Below are 23,235 nucleotides of genomic sequence, written 5' to 3'. Positions count from 1 at the left end.
TAAAAGGAAAAAGAAAGTGAATGAGCTCAGGGTGGGAACAGAACACAGGATTGGAAGTCAGTGGTGAAAGCCCACTGTCCTTCTCCCCACCATTGAGAAATGGTAAGGGGCAGTGGTAACTGATTCCTTTAGAAACTCAGCTATGGTTTCTGTTTGGGGGACATTGTCCATTCTTCTTAGTAGAAGTTGTCCTGCCCTAACTGTACTAGAAATAACTCTTGGCTTAGGAGGTGGAGATATATCGGGTGGAGTGAGGGAGGAAAGCAAAGAAAGCAGAGAGGAGAAGAGGGAGCCAAGAACAAGACTGGGTGGAAGCCATACAAATGGCCTTGGGCAGGATGTGGGCTGGGGCCTCCTCTTCTTGCCCCCTTAGTTTTGGTTTTTAGGTAGCACATAGGGAAGAGAAAACCATCCTATCCCAAGGGACTCTTTCCTGTTCCCTCTGTCAAGCACCCATTAGGTACCCAGGGTGTTTGGGTCAACACATGTAGTGATTACCCCAGTGTAACCACATCTGGGGTGTGGCTATAGCAGCTGGAAGAATAGAAGGACTTTTGAAGAGTGGGAGGTTGGCTAGGGAAGTAGGTTTTCTGCTTGGAATGACCGGAGGAGCTTCAGGAGTCAGTCTGCTTGGGATGTTGGATGGAGAAATGTAAACAGAATTGGTTTTTAATTGGGAGAGAATGTAGGGGCAGATAAGTCTGCTAAAACATGGAACAGGAGGAGATGAGCCAGGAATATGTGTCTCCCCTTCCTCCCCTTAAAAGTTCTACCCCCTCGACAACAGAAAGCCTTTTTTGGGTAATGGAAAGGGTCTATGGTAGGAATTTTTCTGTGACAGAAATAATAGGAAGTGGGGGGTAAGACATGTTGCCCTTATCCCCACCCACTTCTGACTCTTGTTCAGACATAATGAGCTGTGATCTTGCAGCCAAAGCTATCCTTAGATCCAAGAGGCCAGAAGAGAGTTAATTCTTCATCAGTATATTTCTCAGTAACTATAGAGAGGAAATAGCTGGAGATAAATCAGACCCCTAAGGTTGGGACTGGGGAAAGAGGGGCAGGCTATTAGGGGAATGCAAGTTTTTCTTCCCCAACCTAATTAAACATTTCTTTGTACCTATCTCCCCTAGATTAATCACCATCTATTCATGGGATCTAGACCAAGCAACACATAAAACTAACTGTTGGTGGATGTTTGGACCAGGGTCTCTAAGTGTACACATATGGTTCTGTACACACAGGATCAAAAACAGACCATCATAGGATAGAATTAGAACTGAAAGGGACCTTGAAGATTCTTAACCATTGATAATAGGATAGTTAAATGGGTTGAATGTCTGGGTCCAAAGAGTAATCCTTAAATGGTCCAATGTTGGTCTCTAATAGAGTGCCTTAGGAAGCTCTGCTTGATGCTTTGCTAACAGTTTTATCAATGACTGGGAGAAGAGTGGAGATGCTAAGCTTATTAAATTTACAAGACACAAGTAAGAGATATTTAACCTCCTCAATGTAAAAAGTAGACTTCAAAAAGATCTTGATTAGTTAGAGCATTGGATGAAACAATATGGACTATAAAATGTATAAATGAGAGGAAGCGACAAAGGGGATAGAGATGGAGTCCAGAAAATTTGGTCTTCTGACTTGCCAAACTCCAAACTGTTTTGACACTGGAAGTCTAGTTTCCTGCAGAAGGATCATTACTCTGGACATTTAACTATGTAGATACACTTCAATTCTCACAAGAGTCCTAGGGATAACCTAGTTATGAGAAGTATCTTTAGACTTCTACTTTAGTTTTTGAACACCAATTGGTGCATTTGTTTATGTGACCAAGCCATGACAATAATAAAGTTTTAGATCTTGCTAATACAATAATGTGTGATGCTATCACAGGTAAACATGTATTACAGCAAATTTATGAATAATAAAATATAGCTGAATCTATGTGTAACCCTAGGTAATACTTTTCTAGCAATATCTGTGGGAGGATGTGGGCACATACCTACAGAAACTTTCCAAGGAAATATGAGTGACAAAAAACTTATGACTCTGAAACTATGATCTATTATCCATGCTCAAGGATTGACCACAAAAATTAACTTTGTAAAGTAGATATCTGTGTTGAATAGCTACGTCTACTACTAAGATTAAGATAAGCTGACACACAGCGTAGTTGCTCAACATGTCACTGGAATGAAGTTTCGGGCAAATTAGGTAGAACTGAAAGACTTCTCTGGTTCTCTGCTTCCATTCCCCCAATCCCCTTCCCACTCAGACAGACTTGGTAACATTAAGTGTAGTGTCTATGCGGTTCAGAACTCTAGCCTTTCACCTCTATTCTCTTATCTTCCAGGGTTAGGATTCTAGATCCTCTTTGCAAACAAGCACTCCTTAGTTTATATTCAGTAATTACATCCTCATATTTTGTTTATCATCAGATAAATTAGTTCCTGGTGTCTATCTCTCTAGCATCGTGCTTGTTGAAATCACGTGTCTCTCACAACTGTCTCAGGACACAGAAAGTAGCTACGTTTCAGAATATCTATAACTTAACTCTGATCAGATTTAAGCAACAGATCTTAAAGGGACAGTACATGGTAGTTCTATTCATGGAAAGGGTTTCCCCTGCTGGGAGTTCACCATAGCAATGAAATCACAACTCTGGACCTAAAATGTAAAAGCTAGCACTTAAGTTAAAAAAACTTAACTTCACAAATACAAAGATGGTAGAATCATGGTTAAATAGCAGTTTGACAAAGATTGAGGTTTAAGTGAACTGAAATCTTAATACAAGCCAACATTATGTTAGTGTAGCCAGGAAAGCAAATGGGATCTTTGGACACAAAAGAGAAACAGTCATCTTTCTTCTTCTCCTCCTCCTTCTCCTTCTTTTCTTTCTCTCTTCCTTCTTCTCCTCTTCCTCCTTCTCCTCTTCCTCCTCCTTTTTCTTCTCCTTCTCTTCTTCCTCCTCTTTCTCCAGTGTAGGGAATTTTTGGTGAGGAAACTCCCTCTACTAATGAAGATTATATGCATTTTCAATTCACAGACTTGAGAATTGTATGAGAACAGAGTTGTGACTTGTCCAGCTTAGGGTGTCAGAGATGGGACTTGAATGAGGGTCTTCTTGATTTTTAGATTGGCTCTTTCTTCACCATTCCATTTGTTGTTTTTAGGTTGTTTTCAGTTGTATCCTACTTTTCAAGACCCCATGTGGGGTTCTCATGGCAAAGATACTGCAGTAGTTTTCCATTTCTTTCTCCTATTCAACAGGGTTAAGTGACTTGCCCAAAGTCACATAACCAGTAAGTGTCTGACACTAGATTTGAATTTCAATACTGTCTCCTAGTATGCCCCCATACCATAGTACCTCCCAAAAGAGTTTCCAAGAGAAAAGGAATGCTAGTGCCAGTGTCCTCTGCCTTGATCAGACTTCAGTGAGAATCTTGTGTTCAATTCTGGACATCAGATTTTGAGAAAGTTGGAGAGCATTTCCAAGAGGATAATCATGATAGTGAATAGCTTTTTATTCTAGTCATAGGAAGATTGTTGAAGGAACTGGAGATAGTCTACTAGGAGAGTAGATTTGCAGGAAAGTTGGCAGTTTGGGAATATTAGCTTTTTGTAGGCACTGAAAGGGCTCTTCTGTGGAAGAGAGGTTAACTTCTCTGCTTGGCTCCATAACTATGAGCTAATGGAAGCACTTGCAAAGAGACAAATTGAGACTTTATTTGAGTTGAGGAAAAAATTTTCAGCAATTTTCAAAATGTCCTCAGGTGATAGAGAGTAAGCTCTTCATCACTTGGAGTTTCCCAGCAAAGATTCCATGACCAATTGATTCAAGTATCAGTTAAACTAGATGACCATTAAGGTTCCTTTTCTCTTCAGAATTCTTTCATTTTGTGACACCTTTGACCTTGTGTCTGGTACTAGAAATCATATGTATGTGTAATCCATACAAATATTTATACATATAAATGATTTCTAGTACCATATATATTTATATATACACACATTTCTTATTTCAATTATTTCAGAGATGAGGACTGTAACTGACTTAGGGGCTTCCATTATCTGTGACCTTTAAGCATAGAGGTTGGATTTATAGAAGGCAATGATTGTTTAAACTTAGGAATTTGAAAGGAAAGGGCCAGACCTATTCTGAATGAGCTATTTGAAGGACTGGGGAGATCACTCTTATGGAAATTTCCTCCTCCCAGAACTGCCATCAGTCATCAACAAGGCCTCTATTAAGCACCTGCTATGCAACAGAAATTGTGCTAGGAATGGGGTTTCCCCAAAACAAAATATGACAGTTCCTACCCATTCTATCAGATGTGCACATAGTAAAATATAGAAAAAATGAAGGAATGAAAGAAAGAGGAAGAGAAGAAAAAAGAAAGGAAAAAAAGGAGACAAGCAGAAAGGAAAAAGGAGGAAAGGAAGAAAGGAGAGGGAAAGGAGGGAGAGAAAGAAAAGGAAAACTGGTGGAAGAGAGGAGAAAGAAAGGAAGAAAAAGAGGAAGACAGGGAGAAGAAAGAAAGAATGAATCTCATTTCATCCTCACAACAACTCTGGGTGGTATATATTGTTTTACAGTCAAGGAAACTGAAGCAGACAGAGGTTTAGTGACTTGCCCTCAGTCACATAGCTAATAAGAGTCTGAGGTTGGATTTGAACTGAGTTCTTCTAAACTTCAGGCCCCCATGACCTCCTAGTCTGGTTACACTAACAAAATATTACCCTGGTTACACTAACAGCTGAGGGGAGGGCTATCAGCAAAGACCTTATGTAGGAGGTGGTATTAACAGTTGAACTTTGATTTTAAGAGACAGAGGTGAGTCAAGAATCCATCGTGGGTATGTCAGCAAGACAAGGAGATGGGAGAGAGAATACTGCTGTGTGGGAGGAATAGCAAGGGGGTTGGTCTGCTTGGACTGTAGAACCAGTGAAGGGGAACACTCTGGAGAAACAGATTGGAACCAAGTTCTGAAGGGCTTTTACATGCCAACCAGAGAAGATTGTATTGATCTGAGAGATAATAGGGAGTCACAGGTGGGTTGCCACAACCAGATGTGAACTTTAAGAATATTGCTCTGGCAGATGGTGCAGGATGATCTATACTGAGTTCTGGTACCATATAGGAATAAAAATACTGATAAACTAGATCTCATCCAGAGGGAAGGTGACTGGGATGGAAACTGTGCCATATGAGAATGAGTGGGAGAAACTGAACCTGAAGAAGCAGGGGAGGGAGTGGGGGGCACATGATTGCTGAGTTCAGTTTTTTGTGAGCAGTCAGATTTATTCTGATTGACCCAAGAGGACAGAACCAGCTTGATGTTTAAGAACGGTTGGTTTTAGGGTAAGAGAAAAGTTGCTAAGAATTACAGGTATGCTTAAGTGGAGTGGGCTGCCATCTAGAGCCAACCTTATAAGTTGGAAGGTAGGCTAAAGGGAAATATAAATTTTCTCCACTTCTTGTCAGAATTCCTGAAATGAGTTATTTTCTTAGGGCTTAAATGAGGCTTTTCCATCTTCAAGAGCTCCCACATGAAAATGTATGCATTAAGAAATTTTAAAATATTTTTTAAAAAAGAAAATTATTGCATCCATGATAGAAAAAAAATGGGTTATTTTACTCTGCTCTGACTAGATCACGTTTTTATTGAGTTGTAAGTGGAGTAGCATGTTTTAAGAAGGTATTGAAAAACTGGATCTCATTCAGAAGTGGTCACCCTTTTCTATATTTTACTATGTGCACATCTGATAGAATGGGTAGGAACTGTCATATTTTATTTTGGGGATACCCCATTCCTAACACAATTTCCGTTGTAAAGCAGATGCTTGATAAAGGCCTTGCCGTGTTCGGAGAGCACCTCCATTTCAGTATTGTTAGAATGGAATTGTTTTATTTGACCTTAGAAGGCAGAACTAAGGATTATGGGTTAATATTGCTAGGAGGAAGATTTTGTTTTAATGTAAAGAAAAACTTCAGGATGGGAAGGAACAGCTTCCTCAGTACTGGAAACTTATTACTGGTAGTAATAGTGGTAATAGTAATAATAGTGGGCCTGAAAGTGAGGCAATCAAAGTTAAGTGGTTTGCCCAAGGTGACATAGCTGGTGTTTGAGGTTGTATTTGATCCCAGGTTTTCCTGACTCCAGGGCCAGTGCTATATCCATTGTGACATCTACCTAGCTCTCTCTTTGAGAGAGAGAGAGAGAGAGAGAGAGAGAGAGAGAGAGAGAGAGAGTTTACTATGTACCAAATCACTATGCTAAATGCTTTATAATTATTATCCCATTTTATTCTCACAACCACTCTGGAACCCTCACTTTACAGATGAAGAAACTGAGGCAGAGATTAAATCATGTGCTCAGTGTTATTCAGCTAAATTAGTGTTTAAGGAAAGATCTGAATTCAGATCTTCCTGACTATCCACTCTCAGTATTCTATCCATTGTGCAACTTAGCAGCCCCCCATAAGAGACTGATTACTAGTTGTTTGGAATATAATAAAGGGGATTCCTGTTCACATACATTCTGGGCAAGGTGGCCTTTCCTGTCCATTCTTGTTAGGATAGAGTATCTATAAAATGCACATTTCCCTGGAAGAGCTAATGCCTACTACTAGATTAGTGAGCAGTTACGGCCAGGCTCTTTGGAAAAGAGGAAATTGAAAATAGTGTGAGTTGGAAGGCTTGGGTAGAAGAAGGCAGGAGAATAGGTGAGGAGGCTTCTTGAAGGTCAGGTGGGAGGCCCTAAAGAGAGAATGTCTTCCCTTCTCATCTTCACCCCTCTCTTACTCTGGCTTCCTCCAAAACTTCAGCTCAAATCTTGCCTTTTGAAAGAAGGTATGATCTTCTGAAGCTGGTATATACCCTAGATTACCCAACATGTAGCCTGGATTTATCTCCCCTCCGTTCAATGTCTCCCCATTAGAATACAAGGGCAGGGACTTAAGGGCAGGGACTGTCCTTTGCCTTCTTTGTATCTTCATTGCTGTCTGACTAAATAAATACTTGTTGACTTAACTGTACTATCTGGAGCTCCTTGTGGTACGTGTTGTTGTATATCATCTCACATCACATATGTGAGATGTTGAGCTAAGTCTAATTTCTGCCAGACTTCTCTCTAGTTGTCCTAGCTGCTTTTGTCGAATAGAAAGTCCTTAACCTGGTAGTTTCTGGGCTGGTTTTATTGAACACTATGATGATGATGATGATGGAGTTATTTGTCTTTTGTTTTTGAAGAAGACCATGATATCAGGGAGGTGAATCCATGACACGGACATGAATTGGGTTTGAGTAAGAGGGTGATGTGATTTGAACTCAGTTCTTCCTGACTTCAGGGCTGGGACTCCACCACTGCACCATCTAACTGCCCTAACTGAACACTATACTACTATGTTTGATTGTCTCTACATAGGCAAATTCTTCATAATAATAATGATGTTTGGCCTCCATTCTCAAAGAAAAAGACAACAGGGACATGACACCAGGGAGGTGATACCATTTGATTTGAGTGAGGCTCTGCCTGCTGAGTCACCAGCCTCACTTTCTCCTCCAGAGCCATCTGGGTCCAATGGTCAGATATGGATCAGGATGACTGGAGATGGCCCTGGATGCGAGGCAGTCAGGGTTAAATGACTTGCCAAAGGACACACAACTAGTAAGTGTCAAGTTTCTGAGGGCAGATTTGAATTCAGGTCCTCTTGACTCTAGGATGGTACTTTACCCGCTCACTATCTAGCTGCCCATAATAATCATGAGGAAGTGGTCAAGGGCTGTGGACTTCCTCCTGTAAAATAATAATAATGATGATGATGATGATGATGATGATGATGATGATAATTACATAGCACCATTTGCCAGGTGCTGTGCTATTTGCTTTACAAATATTTTATGGGACAGCTAGGTGGTGCAGTGGATAAAAGCACCAGCCTTGAAGTCAGGAGGACCTGAGTTCAAATCCAACCTCCGTAGTTCAGTTGAGTTCATTCTATAAGGCAAAAAGTTAATTGATTTGCCCACGGTCACACAATAAGTTTCTGAGACTGGTTGTAAACTTGGGTCTAAGGCCCAGTGCCTTATCCATTGCACCTGCCTCTTTAAGAGAGGTGTCAGATTTGGAGAGGACAATATGACCACTTTTGGATATATTAAACTTCTTCCATATATCACCAGGATCTACCCCCACCTCTACTCTACTTACAGCCATGGTCCTCCCATGATCTGAAAAACTGACCATAGGGATAGTAATAGGTTCCTGCACAGCAGACAGTTGACCCCCAATTGGAAGTGACCTTTCTTCTCAAATTTTCTTATTTTTTTTTTCTTAGATTAAATTTTCCTTTAGGTTCTTTCTTTGCCTCCATGACATTTTACCTTGTAGTTTGCTTACTTGTATACATTTTACATCTCCCTAATTAAGCTTTTTGAGCATATGGGACTGCCATTTTCCTCCTTTGCCCCTCAATGCTCAACACAGTAACCATTTAGAACACATGGCACAGTAGTTAGAGCCCCAGACCTGGGCAAGTCAATTAACCTCTACCTTCCTCAATTTTCTCATCTATGAAATGGGGATAATCATAATTTCTACAAGGTTGTTGTGAGGATAAAAATGAAGTAGCATTAGTTAAATTCATTGCAAAATTTAAAGCTCTTTATAAAATGCTGGCTATTAGTATATAAATACTAGCTAGTTTAAGGGAGATCTGTTGAATTAAATTGCAGATAGCTCTGGATAAGTCATCAGGACTGATGATTTAATTGTGGGGCTCTTGGGCCCAAATCAGAGAAGATAACTAGTAAGGAAGACCCCTGAGATTCTTTTTCTTTTTCCTCACTGTACCTGTTCTGGGCCATTGAAGAGGTAATTTAATTTTTATATTTTAACCAAAGACTGTGGGAGGCCTCTTTGCCTTGAAAAGAGGATATTTTCTCCTTCCAGAGGAAGAGAAATAATTTTTCTCATGTACCACCCCCAGCTCCTCCTTCTTCTGTGAAGATGAGTTTAATTTTCTTCCCCTCCTAATGAAGATGGAACAAAGCCAAGTTATATATTCAAGGGGGAACCAGGCAAGGAAACTTTGTGTGGGGGTAACGTGGCAGAGACAGGGTTGCTCATATAGAAAGGAAGCAATTAATTTTTTGAATAAGTAAGGAGAGCAGAGAAAAGGAACGTCTCCAACCAATTGATGCTCAATTCTGAGTGTGAGGGCAGAGTCAGTGTTGGAAGACTTAGGTCTCAAGTTTATCCTCTGCAGTCCCACATTAAGGCATTTGTGGAAAGGTAAGGTGGAGGATTCTTAAAGGGGGCACTGGCCCTTCTACCAGTCAGTGGCATTTTCTCTTCACTCCTCCTTTTCTCCCCCAAGTACATGCTGAAAGAAGAACATTACAGGGGCTCAGAGCAAAAACTAAATGACTGTCACTGGTTCAAAGATCTAGCAAGGGACTGCAGAAGCTCAGATCCTCATTTTACAGATGTGGAAACTAAGGCACAGGCAATGTTCACAAATATGTTCAATGTCACACAGATAGCATAAGACAGAGCCTTTTTGAGTCACTAGATGCTCCAGTAAATAGGTAATTTGTGACCAGTTAAAAGTGGTAAACTGAGGCTGGATTGGAATTGTCATTCCCTCCTCCTACCCATTCTTTATGTCTGAGCTCCAACCTTTTTGTTTTTTTTTTTCAAGGCAGTAGGGTAAAGTGATTTACTCAAGGTCACACTGCTAGGTCATTAAATGTCTGAGACTAGATTTGAACTCAGGTCCTCCTGACTCCAGCACCAGTGCTCTATTCACTGCATCACCTAGCTGCCCTTCCAGCCTGGTTCTTTATTCCTTTTTAAGAAGAATAGGGCAAGGCAGCTAGGTGAAGTCAGGAGGACCTGAGTTCAAATATGCCTTCAGATGTTAGATATTTACTAGCTATATGACTTTGGGCAAGTCACTTAACCCCATAATTCCACAAAAACAAACAGACAAATAAAGAACAGTACTCCTTCGACCTAGGTGGTGTAATGGTAGAGTGTTGGGGCTAGACTCAGAAAGACCCAAATTAATCCCTTCCCATGATTGTTATAAAGTCATCTCTTGATTCTTTAAGCCCCTGGTGCCAGAGGGACTGGGAATGAGATATTTGTAAAGCACCTAGTATGTGCCTAGCACATGATAGGTCTTATATTAATAATATTCCACAAATAGATATTAATTATATATTATTTAATATATATAGATTTATAAATATAAACATCATATTTCTATATATATTGCAAAATATACTACATTTAAATATATGATTGTTGTTAATTATGAATTATCATACACAGAAGCAATGAAAATAGCAACATGGTACTCAAACCCAACCCAGAAACTACTGGGTTAAGATCTTTCTATTCGACAAAAACTGCTAGAATAAATAAGTGGGAAGAAGTAGGGCAGAAATTAGGTTTAGCTCAGCATCTCACATAAAACATATATATATATATATATATATATATATATATATATATAATACTATTTCATCTCAAGATGAGAGTTATAACACATAAAGCCATTATAAAATACATGTTTATAAAAGCCATTATAAAATGTAAAACCTTCCCTTAGCCTCCCAAAAGCAGAAAAAATTGCCATGCTCAATGAAATTATTTAACTGTTTATATTTAAATACTATTGAAGGCTGAGCTCAGATGAAATCAGACCTCATCCCCTGACCAGGGAGAAATTAAACATTTGCTTCCATTTTGCTACTTCAATTGTGAAGTTCTCTGAACCGACTTTCAAGTTCAAAGAATAATATTAGAGACTCCCCTTGGCATCTGCTATGTTATGCCACACTTTACCTTGACAGCTGTCTGTGATGTCGATAGAATGCGGTTACTATTAAAAAAAAACACCAAACCAAAAACCTGGCAGGAGCTACTGTTGTCCATCACCCCTGAGGAACAGGATGGGCTGACATTGAGTCAACATAGACGTAAATTAGGTATCAGCAAGAACTTGCTGACATTATAAGCTCCATCTGTGTTCGTGAAGAACCAGCGAGATTCTTGGTAGTGGAGCCGGGAAGGGCTCAGTTCTATCTGGAGGCAGGGAAAGAGGATAGATTGAGAAGGGTTTTTGTTCCAAGGACCTGGTGGACATAGAACCATTCTAGAACTACCGAGAATTCAGGGCTGTAAAGGACTTTGGATGAACTTGCCTGCGAAGATGATTTAAGTCACCGGCTGGAGTGAATCATCTTGTATCTGGGAAGATTTTCAAGAATAAACACTAGGCCCATCTCCCCTTTGCTACCTATCCTCTTCCCCCATAAGCTCCCGGAGAAAGCTTCTTTTCCATTTTTTCCTGAAGCCAGGGCCAGGGTCCCCCTCTCCACCAACTCCTAACCTCCATCATCTCCATTCCTGGACCAGAAGCCTTGTGGGATTGCCCCTCATTAGTTCTACAATCTTCAAGTCTTGGGAAGAGCAATCTGGTGTAGTTTCCAAAGGGAACTTGTCATCGAGGAGATGATTACAGCCGTGTCTTCATTAATTAAGCCCCTGTTGCCATAGAGGGGCTGGCCAGGCTAAGGGGGAGAGGGGGGAGACTTATTCAATCAATCTCATTTCCCTGGGCGGGTGCAGCGGCAACAACAGCAGCGGCAAATGAACCCAGAGTTCCTTTAACCCCTGTGGCTCCAGCCTCCTCCCAGACATCAGAGAGGCAGACTTGGTTTTTCTGCCTAATGGGGCGCCACGGTCCCGGCCAAGGTGGAAGAGGTGGAAAGGACGTCTCTTTCTTGCAGTTCAAGAGCTGGCATGGGTTTCTGCCATGCAGACCGGAATGCAGCGTCTATCTTCACCACCCTCCTGCCTCTTTCAGTGTCATTTGCTCATCGAGGTCCAGCCGTCTGGAAGTTGGACACCTGCTTCTGTGTGTGTGTGCGTGTGACTGCGTGTGTGTGCGTGTGTGTGTGTGTGTGTGTGTGTGTGTGTCTCGACTTCAGCATTTTTTTCCTTGGGGACCTGAACTGGGATGGTTTTATCCTCTTTTTCTCTTGATGTGCCTCTTGCTTGCCTCCAATCTTCAAGCATTAAAGCAGAATACTGAAAAAGAAGCAGGCCCAATAGAATACCATTGGACACCCCTTTTTTTCTACTCTGCTCCCCAGCAAGAGGTGGGAGCTGGGAAGGTGGGGTACAATCAGCAGGATCCATGTGGCCCTGTCGTGGCCCAGGGAAGCGACCGTGGACCAGGGAGTGTGGCCAGAGGACTTACCTCCTGGAGGGATGTTAGGCTCAGGGGGCCAGAGAAACTAAGGTTGCCGGCTTGGGTACAAAGCTGCCCAGGAAGATGTTGAAGTTTCGGGCTGATCGAAGAGTCAGGTAGGGCTTGGCCTATGCCCCTCCTACACATTGTGTTGGGGGAGAGTCAGAGCTGAGCAAAGCTGAAGGGGGGCTGGGCTGACCTCAGTGACCACCCCAACCCACTGAGGTCCTAGAAAAGGGGGGTAGGGGACCTGTATGGGCTGAAGTGGGGAAAAGAATAGCAGTTAGGTCAATGGTTGCTGCATTGCAGTGTTTGTGAAGGAGAAACTTCATCTAGAATCGGCGAAGCTGGGACAAAGGAGAGGACATTACTTGGGAAAGTTGGTGGGTGGAAAAGTCAAGGGCAGGAAGAGAATTGTCCTTCTCTGAACTGCTAGGGAAGAACAGAGGAGAGATTATGTGTGTGTGTGTGTGTGTGTGTGTGTGTGTGTGTGTGTGTGTGTATGTGTTACCATGGAGAATATGCAGAACATGAGGGACTGGAGGACCTGGTCCAGAAGGACCAGAAACTGGTCCTAGGTTGTTCTTTTGTGCTGCGAATGATATAGACCTTGACTTCCAGAAAATCACTACTATCATGGACTCTCATTTTTGGAGGAGAGGGGAATAAGGAAAAGCATTCATATGCAGTAATTCTTGAGAAAGAGAATACCTGAAGATACTTAGACTGCTTAGTTTAGGATACCCGATACTGATAGAATTTGGGAAAGACCTCTTTTTTTTTTTTGGCAGGCAATAGGGTTAAGTGACTTGCCCAGGGTCACACAGCTAAGTAAGTATTAAGTGTCTGAGGCTGGATTTGAACTCAGATTCTCCTGATGCCAAGGGCAGTGCTCTACCCACTGTGCCACTTAGCTGCCCCAAGACCTCTTGCTGGATATAAAAGGGGAAGAACTGAGGAATAGAGGACTCACAAAACAGATTATGGACTACCAGACCACACCCTGTATCCATTGGTGTTGGATAGACGTTGACCAGATCTGGCATCCTGGTTGGCAAGTTTGCCAGTTTGGACTGGGAGGGTTAGCTTTCCTTATTGATCAGGTCTCTAGATCAGTGAGACTAAGCTGATTAAAGCTGTCACCTAAGTGAGTTCCTATATTCCTTCTAAATTCTTTCATCCATGATCTTTCTGGTTTTTGAATTTGGGTCTACCTTTGGCTACTTAAAGATAGGTGAATTGGAGTAAGAACAGATCATCCAGCACCCTTTGTAGGCCTTCTAAACTCAGGTAATTTGCATTAAAGCACTTGTCTTGCCAGCTAAACTGAGCTCTGTGAAGTTGGAATGGATTGAACGGGATCTTGTTGGGGTTAGTATACTATTCTTGGACACATTTGCATATATTACATTCCTAGGAGATAAAGGGACCAAAGCTGGAAGTTCTGAGTGACCTTGCATCTTAAACTGCCTAGATCTCAGTTTCCTCATCTGTGAAAATGGGGTTTGGATTACTTGGACTATTTGACCTTTGAGTTACCTTCCATCTATAAATCTATTCCCATGACCGTGCTCTTCTGCAGCTAATTGTCACATAGGTTTTTAAAAAATAATATTCTAATAAAATTTTATTTTCATTTTTAATTTGTTTTTATCTTTAACCTGTATTTCCAAATGTGTCCCTTCTTCTACTCAGTCATCCCTTAGCAATTAAAAAAGAGGGGGGGGGAAACAGTTTAGTAAAATGAAAATGCTTGATGTTAATTGCAATGTTCTATACCTATTGTCTCCTACCTCTGCAAAGGATCCACTGCAGGTGCCTTTTAATTGTTTTCTTTGACACCAAAGCCTGCTCCTTATAATTTCATGGTATTCAGTTTTGTTTTGTTATTTTTCTTTCCATTTGTATGTTGTTATCGAGTATGGGCAGCTAGGCTGGAGTCAGGAAGTTCTTTCTGAGTTCAAATGTGGCCCTAGACACTAGCTGTATGCTCTTGGGAAAGTCATTTTTAACCTTGTTTTCTCAATTTCCTCACCTGTAAAATGAACTGGAAAAGGAAATGGCAAACCACTTCAATATCTTTGCCATGAAAACCCCAATTGGGATCACAAAGAGTCAGGCACGATTGAAATGACTTAACAGCAGAATAGCGTTGTGTATATGTTTTTTCTGGTTCAGCCGACTTCACTTTACATGAGTTCATATCTCTCCCCTCTGTCATCCTCTATAGCATCATGTTTGTCATTTCTCATATAGTACAGTAATATTGCATTAGGTTTATGTACCACATTTTGTTTAGCTATTTTCACTTGTTTGGCTCATACCCTGTTAAATAAAATAACAGGTACCATTCTAGGTAGGAAGAGCAGAATAAGAGGAGGGGAGTTGGGAACCAGGAGTGCAGTGAGCAGCCACGGCCAACCATCTCCCTTTGCCAGAATAGAGTAGATTCTGTCCTGTCTAGGCTGTTCAAAGGCAAACATTTCACAGTATATGGCCCAAGCCCTCATCTCTAAATGAATGTCCTTTCCCTTCTCCCTCCACCTTTACCTGGTCCTCAGCAGTACCTCACTTTCAGGCAGATCTGTTTGTGACATTCACTTGGTCAGGGGAGCCCAGACAGGGGCCTCCCAGAATAGCAACTGTGATGTTGCCATCCCATCTGTCTCTGCGAAGACCCAGCGCCTAGCTAATCACCTCTCCTGTCTCCTTCCTGGCAGCCTCTCCCCCCCACATCCCTACTGCCTCTCCATCCACAGCATCCCTTAATTAGATCTGTCTGTTATGCCGTCACTCTACCCAGGGCTTGACAATTCCCAGGTTTTCAGGCCTCATTGAGCAGTCCTTGGTCAGGGAGATTGTTTTTTTTCTTTTTTTGTAATGAGCTTTGGATATGGGCTATGAGTGAGCTCACTACCATAAGGGGAATTAGATGATCCTATACCCCATTTAAAGAGGTGAGACTGAGGCATGGCTGAAGAACTGAGAGCACAAGTTTGTTTTTTCATTCATCTAATACTTATTGAGTGCCTCCTGGGTTCAAGGCACCATATTGACATGAATTGTCCCTGGAAACAGAAGTCTTGTATTCTGACATTTAGCTCCATCTGTAACCCTATTTGTTTTAGACTGGCTCTTGAGAACAATTCTATTCTCCTCCCCACTACATTTCCTGAGTAAGCAGTAGAGGGGTCAAATATGGTTGTTTTAGTCCCATCATCAGGGACAACATTTTGTTTAACTATCTCCATTTGATTGCTCCATAGTTTATTAAGTAAATTAGTAGATACCATTTTTATGGGTACAGGCAGAGAGAAATAATAGGCAAAGGCCAGCATTGGCCTAGGGAAACTTCCCTGAGTTCTAGGGGTTCGGGAAGAAGAGTTTCTAGGACTGGAGGTGCTCAAGATCCCATTCAGACCCCAGTTTACCTGCTTATTCCATGAGGAGTTTATAGGATTTAGAAGCCATTGGGTTCAGCCATTTCATTTTAAATGAAACTGAGGCACAGAGAGCTTAAAATGACTTTTCCAGAGTCACAAAGCAAGTTAAGTATCTGAGGATTTGAACCTGTCTTCCTGACTACCGATGCAATGATCTATCTACTGTGCCATACTGCTTCTCAGTTGAGGAAGAAGTGAAACTCTTGGCTTGCCAACCTGTCCCCAACTTTGAGTTCCATCATCTGTATTTGCCTGGAAATTATTTGACCTTTCTTCCTATACCTCTTAACTTTATATGTCTATCTCTCTTATTCCTTCAGCCACAATGAAAGACGGAACACATTTCTGCACCCAGTGACCGGCCAGATCCCGGAAGAAAACAAAAGATTTGACTTGAGAAAGTAAGTTTACTTTTTCTTTTGCTTCCTGTTAGACTGTGCCATCTTCCTTTAATATCCATTGTCTGTGTATCATAGGGGAAAGGGAAAAGAGATATTTAGGGTATTCTTATATATAGAAGTATTGGGAGAACATTTCTCTTACCTTCTACCGTTTTCCCCTGAACTTCTGAAGTTTTTTTACTTCTGCTCATGAGGGCAGAAACCATGCCTTACTTTTATTATGACATTCTCTAGTCAGTGCCAAGCAGAGATCAACAGATGTTGTTTGTTCATTAAGATGTTGTTGATTGTACCCATTGGATTAGTGCTGGGGCTGAGTTCTATTAGTTCTATGAGCTGAGAGGAAGTTTTGATGTGGGTTTTAGTGACCAAAAAAGGAGTCTGTGGATTCTGGGGTGAGTATGGTTGAAGAACTGAATAGAATAGACCATCGCAAGACAAGTTAGGTTAGTTTTGCCCTTCCAATGAAGATTTATTGCCTAATACATGTGGAACCATAGTCCCATATTGGATGGATCTGCTTGGATAAGGAATCAAAGGGATACAGCTACTTGTTGTGGAACTTTGACTGAATGTTGCTAAATCAAAGTCCCCTAAACCTGATACTATAGTGCCAAGTTTCAGTGATCTGAAAAAGACCTTTTTTTTTATATCCATTCATTTATTTATTTATTTGTCTAATCATTTATTTATTTATTTATTTATTTGCTTTTTGGCTAGGCAATGGGGTTAAGTGGCTTGCCCAAGGCCACACAGCTAGATAATTATTAAGTGTCTGAGACCAGATTTGAATTCAGGTACTCCTGACTCCAGGGCTAGTGCTTTATCCACTGCACCACCTAGCTGTCCCTAAGATACTTTAAAAAAAAAAATTAAAGGTCTTCGGTCTTTGTTTAAATTCCACAATTCTTTCTTTGGATACAGATAGTATTCTCTATCGCAGATCCCCTAAATTTGTCCCTGATTGTTGCACTGATGAAAGTCTATTAAATCTATTAAGACTGATCATCACCCCCATGTTGCTGTTAGGGTGTACAGTGTTCTTCTGGTTCTGCTCATCTGGGTCAGCATCAGTTCATGCAAATCCTTCCAGGTTTCTCTAAATTCCCATCCCTCCTGGTTTCTAATAGAACAATAGTATACCATCACATATACATACATGCATATATATATATATATATATATATACCACAGTTTATTAAATCATTCCCCAGTTGATGGACATTCACTCAATTTTCGATATTTTTGAATATTTTTGTACAAGTGGTATTTTTACACTTTTTCATGATCTCTTCAGGGTATAGACCCAGTAGTAGTATTGCTGGATCAAAGGTTATGCATATTTTTATTGCCCTTTGGGCCTAATTCTAAATTGGTCTCCAGAAAGGTGTATGAGTTCACAGCTCCACCAACAATGCATTAGTGTCCCAGATTTTCCACATTCCTTTCAACATTGATCATTATCTTTTCTGGTCATATTGGCCAGTTTGAGAGGTATGGGGTGGTACCTCAGAGATGCTTTAATTTGCATTTCTCTAATCAGTATGAGTTAGAGCAATTTTTCATATGACTATGGATCACTTTGATTTCCTCACCTGTAAATTGCTTCTGCATATCTTTTGACGATTTATCAATTGGGGAATGGCTTGTTTTTTTTTTATTAATTTGACTTAGTTCTTTATAAATTTTAGAAATGAGTCCTTTGTCAAAAATACTAGCTGTAAAAATTAATTTACAACATTTCTTTGATCTTGATTACAGTAGTTTTGTTTATGCAAAAGCTTTTTAATTTAATGTAATCAAAATTATCCAGCTTGTTTTTAATGATGTTCACCATCTCTTCCTTGTTCATAAACTGCTTCCCTTTGCATAGATCTGACAGGTAAACTGTTCCTTGATCTCCTAGTTTGCATACAATATTGTCTTTTATGTCTAAATTCTGTATCCATTTTGGTCTCATCTTGTTTCTGCCATACTAACTTCCAATTTTCCCAACAGTTTTTATTAGAGAGAGTTTTTTATCCCAGAAGCTGGACTCCTTGAGTTTATCAAACAGCAGGTTACTATAATCATTTCCTGCTATCTCTTTTGCACCTAGTCTGTTCCACTGATCTGCCACTCTATTTCTTAGCCAATACCAGACATTTTGATGACTGATGCTTTATAATATAATTTTAAATCTGGTAGGGCTAAGCCACCTTCTTTTGCACTTTTTATTAACTCCCTGGAAATTCTTGAATTTTTATTCCTCATATGAATTTACATTTTTTCTAACTTATTAAAGTAATTTTCTGGAATTTTTATTGGTAGGACACTAAACAGGTCTTTTGCTAAAGTTGCTAATTGTTTCTAGTAAAAGACTTATATCTAAGAGACCATAGTCTTCCATCATATCCAGGCTAATATCAGATAGCCTCTTCCTACTATATCAGATCACTGGGTTCAGATGGTTCTGAAAGACATAGTGAGAATGGTGTCTTTGCATAACACCTCCTCACTTTAATACAAATTATATTTACTTGAGGTCATGGTCATCTTTGAGATGGAAGGAATAGAACAATTACTACGACTTGTGTAATCGGAAAGGGATCAATTCTTTTTTCTTCTTTTTTTTCTTTTCTTTTTTCTTCTCATTTTGTACAAATTTTTTTTTACATTAATAAAATATTTTTGTTTAAGAGTAAATGAAATACCCCCTCCCCCCATGAATATAGACTTGCTTGAGTGATAAAGTAAAGGGGAGAGAAAAAAATTAAAATTAAAAAAAAATAGTAATAATTGTAAGTATGGCCAGGTGGTGCAGTGGATGGAGCACCAGCCCTGGAGCCACGAGCACCGGAGCCCATATCCAGCCCCGTAGACCCAACAATCACCCAGCCGTGTGACATGCAAGCCACCCAGGGATCACTTCTTGATTAAGTGATCACGGCTAAGATCAGGCATGGAATGGAGGGAGAACTCTTTTGGAGCATCATTGTTTTAGTAATGAGAACTGAGTGACTTTGACTTTGGCTCCCCAAGTTAAGAACTTAAACAGGAAAATCAGGTAGAAATCAGACAAATAAAAGATACAGTTCTCATTATCTATCTTGACTTATAGATTAAAGAAGAAAAAGGAGATGGGAGCTTTTGGAATCCCTTTGCTTGCCCTGAAGCACCTTGTAAAAGCTGAGAGTTGCCGCTAATTTTTCAGAAAATGATCTCTTTATTACTAGGAAGTACTGATTTTATTTTCATTTTTTTAAAAAAGAGAACATTTTTGTTTTGTTTTTATTTACTTACATTTCCCAACATCCCTTCTCCCTCACTGAGTGTCTTGTCTTATAACCAAGGCTAAAGTTTAAAAGAAGAGATGGAAAATAGTTCAGCTAAATTAACCAATCCATACAATTTTGGGTGGCTGTTACATGTAATGTGCTTTTCCTATAATTTCCTATTTCTGCAAAGAAGTTGGGGAGGAGAGATTAAAGCACTAATTTTTCCCCTGATGCTGGTCAGGAATTAGGAAAGGAAGACAAGGAGATGGAAAAAAAAGGAAGTAGTGGTTGATTCTTAACTATAAAAAAATTTCCCTCTTCTCTTCCTATCTAACTTGGGGTTCAGATCTGCCTTGGACATGTCCAGTAAAACTGGTGGAAAGCGCTCCACAACCACCTCCAGTGACACAGTCAACAACAACATGGTGTCTGAGGTCCCCCCAGAGCGGCCCAATGTCAGGGTAAGTCTTTCCTTTGAGATTCCCAGTCAATCTGGGATAACTATACTTAAACCTAGGAAACAAGTCAATCTAATCATCAGAAAAATCCAGATGGCCCTCTCTTCCATCCCCGTCACCAGTGAACTCCTTCTTATGTTACAAAATCTCTGAAAGTTTGAATGTTGTATAATTTAAAAAGAAAAGATTCTTTTAAAAATTTCCTTTAATCCTCACAATTACCCTATGAGGTAAGTATTACAGGTATTCATTCTTATCCCTGATTTACGAAGGAGAAAAGGACCTGATAAAATTTTCAGTCCAGAATTTTACAACACATTAGACTTCCCAGGCATCCCAGTATGTTATTGGATCAGAATCCATAATTGAATTGTACCTTAGTATTCATTTAATTGAACTCTCACTTTACAGATAAGGATACTGAGACTCAGGGTGGTGAGGTGATTTATCCAGACCTCACATAGTGTGTTTAAATTCTGATTTTTTGACTTGTTTGACATTGCCAAATTCAGTGTTCTTTTTACTGAAAGAACATTGCCTTGATTAAATCAGTCCAAGAAACCTTTGTTCATTTATTCCCTTAGGATCCCCTCCTTGGCTATTTTTGAAACTTGCCATGATCTCTAATCCCACCAGACTTTCTGGACCTTTCTTTCTTTTTTTTAATGAAAGAAAGATTTTATTTTGAATTTTACAAATTTCCCCCTAATCTTCTCTTCCCCCCCCCTCCATAGAAGGCAGTTTCTTTAGTCTTTACATTGTTTCCATGGTATACATTGATCTAAATTGAATGTGATGAGAGAGAAATCATATCCTTAAGGAGATAGCAAAATTACATAATAAGAAAACAGGTTTTTTTTTTTTCCTTTAAATGAGAGGTAATAGTCTTTGGTCTTTGTTCAAACTTCACAGTTCTTTCTCTGGATACAGATGGTATTCTTCATCACATATAACCCCAAATTGTGCCTGATTGTTGCACTGATGGATTGAGTAAGTCCATTAAGGTTGATCATCGCCCCCATGTTGCTGTTAGGGTGTACAATGCTCTTCTGGTTCTGCTCATCTTGCTCAGCATCAGTTCATGCAAATCCTTCCAGGCTTCCCTGAATTTCCATCCCTCCTGGTTTCTAATTGAACAATAGTGTTCCATGACATACATATACCACAGTTTGTTAAAGCCATTTCCCCAATTGAAGGACATTCACTTAATTTCCAATTCTTTTGCCACCCACAAACAGGGCTGCTATGAATATTTTTGTACAAGTGATTGTTTTGACCATTTTTCATAATCTCTTCAGGCTATGCACATTTTTATTGCCTTTTGGGTGTAATTCCAAATTGCTCTACAGAAAGGTTGGATGAGTTCACAGCTCCATGAACAATGTATCAGTGTTCCAGATTTCCCACATCCCTTCCAACATTGATCATTGTCCTTTCTGGTCATATTGATTTCTGGACCTTTCTTGATCTTGATCCTTCAAAGATTTTTGGGTCCTACTTACCATGTCCCATTCCCTTTTGCCATCCCCCCCACCCCACAATAGCAAACACTCCTCTCCCTTCTTATGTGAAGGGTTTACAAGAGTACATTTTCTAGGGTCCCTTTATTGAGAAAAAAAATTATAAAATCACAAATAGTATACCAGGAGGTCATTGGAAATGTGAATTTTAAAAGTCTCTCTGGTCTAGCCCAGGTAGGCCCTCACTTCTTCAGTGATTCTGTCTAGCTACATATTCAGTTCCTGGTAGAGCATGGCTCATTAGGATTCTCTCTGTTTTGAGCATTTACTCCTTTCTGGCCCAAAGACAAGAATGATAGCTTTCCTTACAGAATGTCCCCAGGGCTTATTTAGGGGTGAGGGAATGAGGAGGGTGGAGGGCGGGATTCATTTACCTGGGCCTCCTAGATAGAGCTTATTCTTTAGAAGATTTTTTCAGCCAATCAGAAACTCTTCTGATAGCATGGGGTGGTGGGGTGATATGGAGGTTAGTGTTGTGCCCATGACATTATGCAAATCTCTTGCTATCTAAGGTGTTTTCCTCCTACTAGGAAAGAACTACAGAACAGGTACAGACAGTTCCTAGGACTTCAACAACCAAAATAATTAAAGCACAAATCATCCCCCAAAGATGCCAGAGAACTTTCCTGGGCTGTTAAGGAAAGGGGCTAAGGGATTTGTCCAAAGTCACACAACTGTTTAGTGGTGGAGCTGAAACCAAAACCCAAATCTCCTGACTCCCTACTACTCTTGGGCATTGGATTCTATGAGGACTCTGGGGATGGAGGATGGAGAGAGATGGAGGGGGAGAGAGACAGACAGACAGAGAAAGAGACAAAAGTTTGAGGTCCAGGTGGGGTTGTAGTGAGCAAGAGAGAGGAAATCATTTGTCCAGAGTGAAGTCAGTGAAGAAAACTGCAAGGAAGGGAGAGAAGGAGAAAACGTAAGGTCCCATACCACCTTTAAACAAAGGCAGTTATCTTGGAAGACATGGCAAGAAGGTAAGGGATGAAAAAAGTTGAACTTTTCTCTATTTCTTCTTCCCAGGCACCGCGTACTTCCCGCAAAGCTATAGCCTTTGGCAAACGTTCCAACTCCATGAAGCGAAACCCCAATGCAACTGTCACAAAGAGTGGCTGGCTCTTCAAGCAGGTACCTTTCCTCAGTGCTCTCTGGGTCACCATTCTATCCTCCAAGGATCTCTGAAGTGACTGTGTGTGCATGGCCCCCAGGGTTCTGTCCTGGGCCCTGTCTTCACCTCCCTCTATTCTGCTCACTTGGTGTTCTTTTAACTTCCATGGACGGTGACACCAGCCTACTTGCTATTCTTCCAACAAGGTGCTCCACCTCCAGTCTCTAGCCATTTGTCCCATGTCTTTCCTAGTTTCATTCAAGTCCTATAAAAACAGAAAGATCCCTTTAATTCTAGTATCTTTCCTCTGTTGGGAATTTATCCTCTATCTAATTTGCTTACACATAGATGTTTGCTTATTTTCTCCCCTATTGGACTATGAGCTACTTGAGCTTTATTTGTATTCCCAACATTTGACACATAGTAGGCAGTTAATAAATGTTTATTGACTGACTCACTGAGTTATCTGCTTTCTCATTTATCTTTTGAGTGGCTGGAGAGTTGTGATTTCTCCCAAAGGTCCCATAGCATGTTAGCATCAGAACAGTCTTACATCTCCTCCCTCAGCATTCTCTCAACTGTACCATATTGACAACCTCTATCTCTCCATGTGTCCTTTCAGGCCAGCTCTGGGGTGAAGCAATGGAATAAACGCTGGTTTGTCCTGGTTGATCGATGCCTCTTTTACTACAAAGGTGAGTCTCTTCCTCCCCTTCAACCCAAGGAAGGGACAGTCTCAAGCTGACCTCTTTTCTCTGCCCACCTCACCTCTCTT

At 40.5% G+C, this 23,235-nt stretch overlaps 1 protein-coding gene across 18 annotated transcripts in view; it reads left to right on the top strand.

The window, feature by feature from the left end:
- The window catches only part of PLEKHA6 (pleckstrin homology domain containing A6), a 220,861-nt gene that overhangs the window by 150,573 nt on the left and 47,053 nt on the right, over positions 1-23,235 (top strand). For all 18 annotated transcript variants that reach the window (XM_074222453.1, XM_074222438.1, XM_074222436.1 and 15 more), the window contains 4 exons: positions 16,034-16,114; positions 19,718-19,832; positions 22,376-22,480; positions 23,083-23,155. In XM_074222453.1, the coding sequence (XP_074078554.1) occupies positions 16,034-16,114; positions 19,718-19,832; positions 22,376-22,480; positions 23,083-23,155 (374 nt within the window). The remainder of the gene's footprint in view (positions 1-16,033; positions 16,115-19,717; positions 19,833-22,375; positions 22,481-23,082; positions 23,156-23,235) is intronic.

Source organism: Macrotis lagotis, chromosome 2 (assembly GCF_037893015.1).
Source record: "Macrotis lagotis isolate mMagLag1 chromosome 2, bilby.v1.9.chrom.fasta, whole genome shotgun sequence".
Lineage (NCBI taxonomy): Eukaryota > Metazoa > Chordata > Mammalia > Peramelemorphia > Peramelidae > Macrotis > Macrotis lagotis.
Note: the sequence above shows the minus strand (reverse complement) of the source record. Positions and strands in the feature narration are given on the sequence as shown.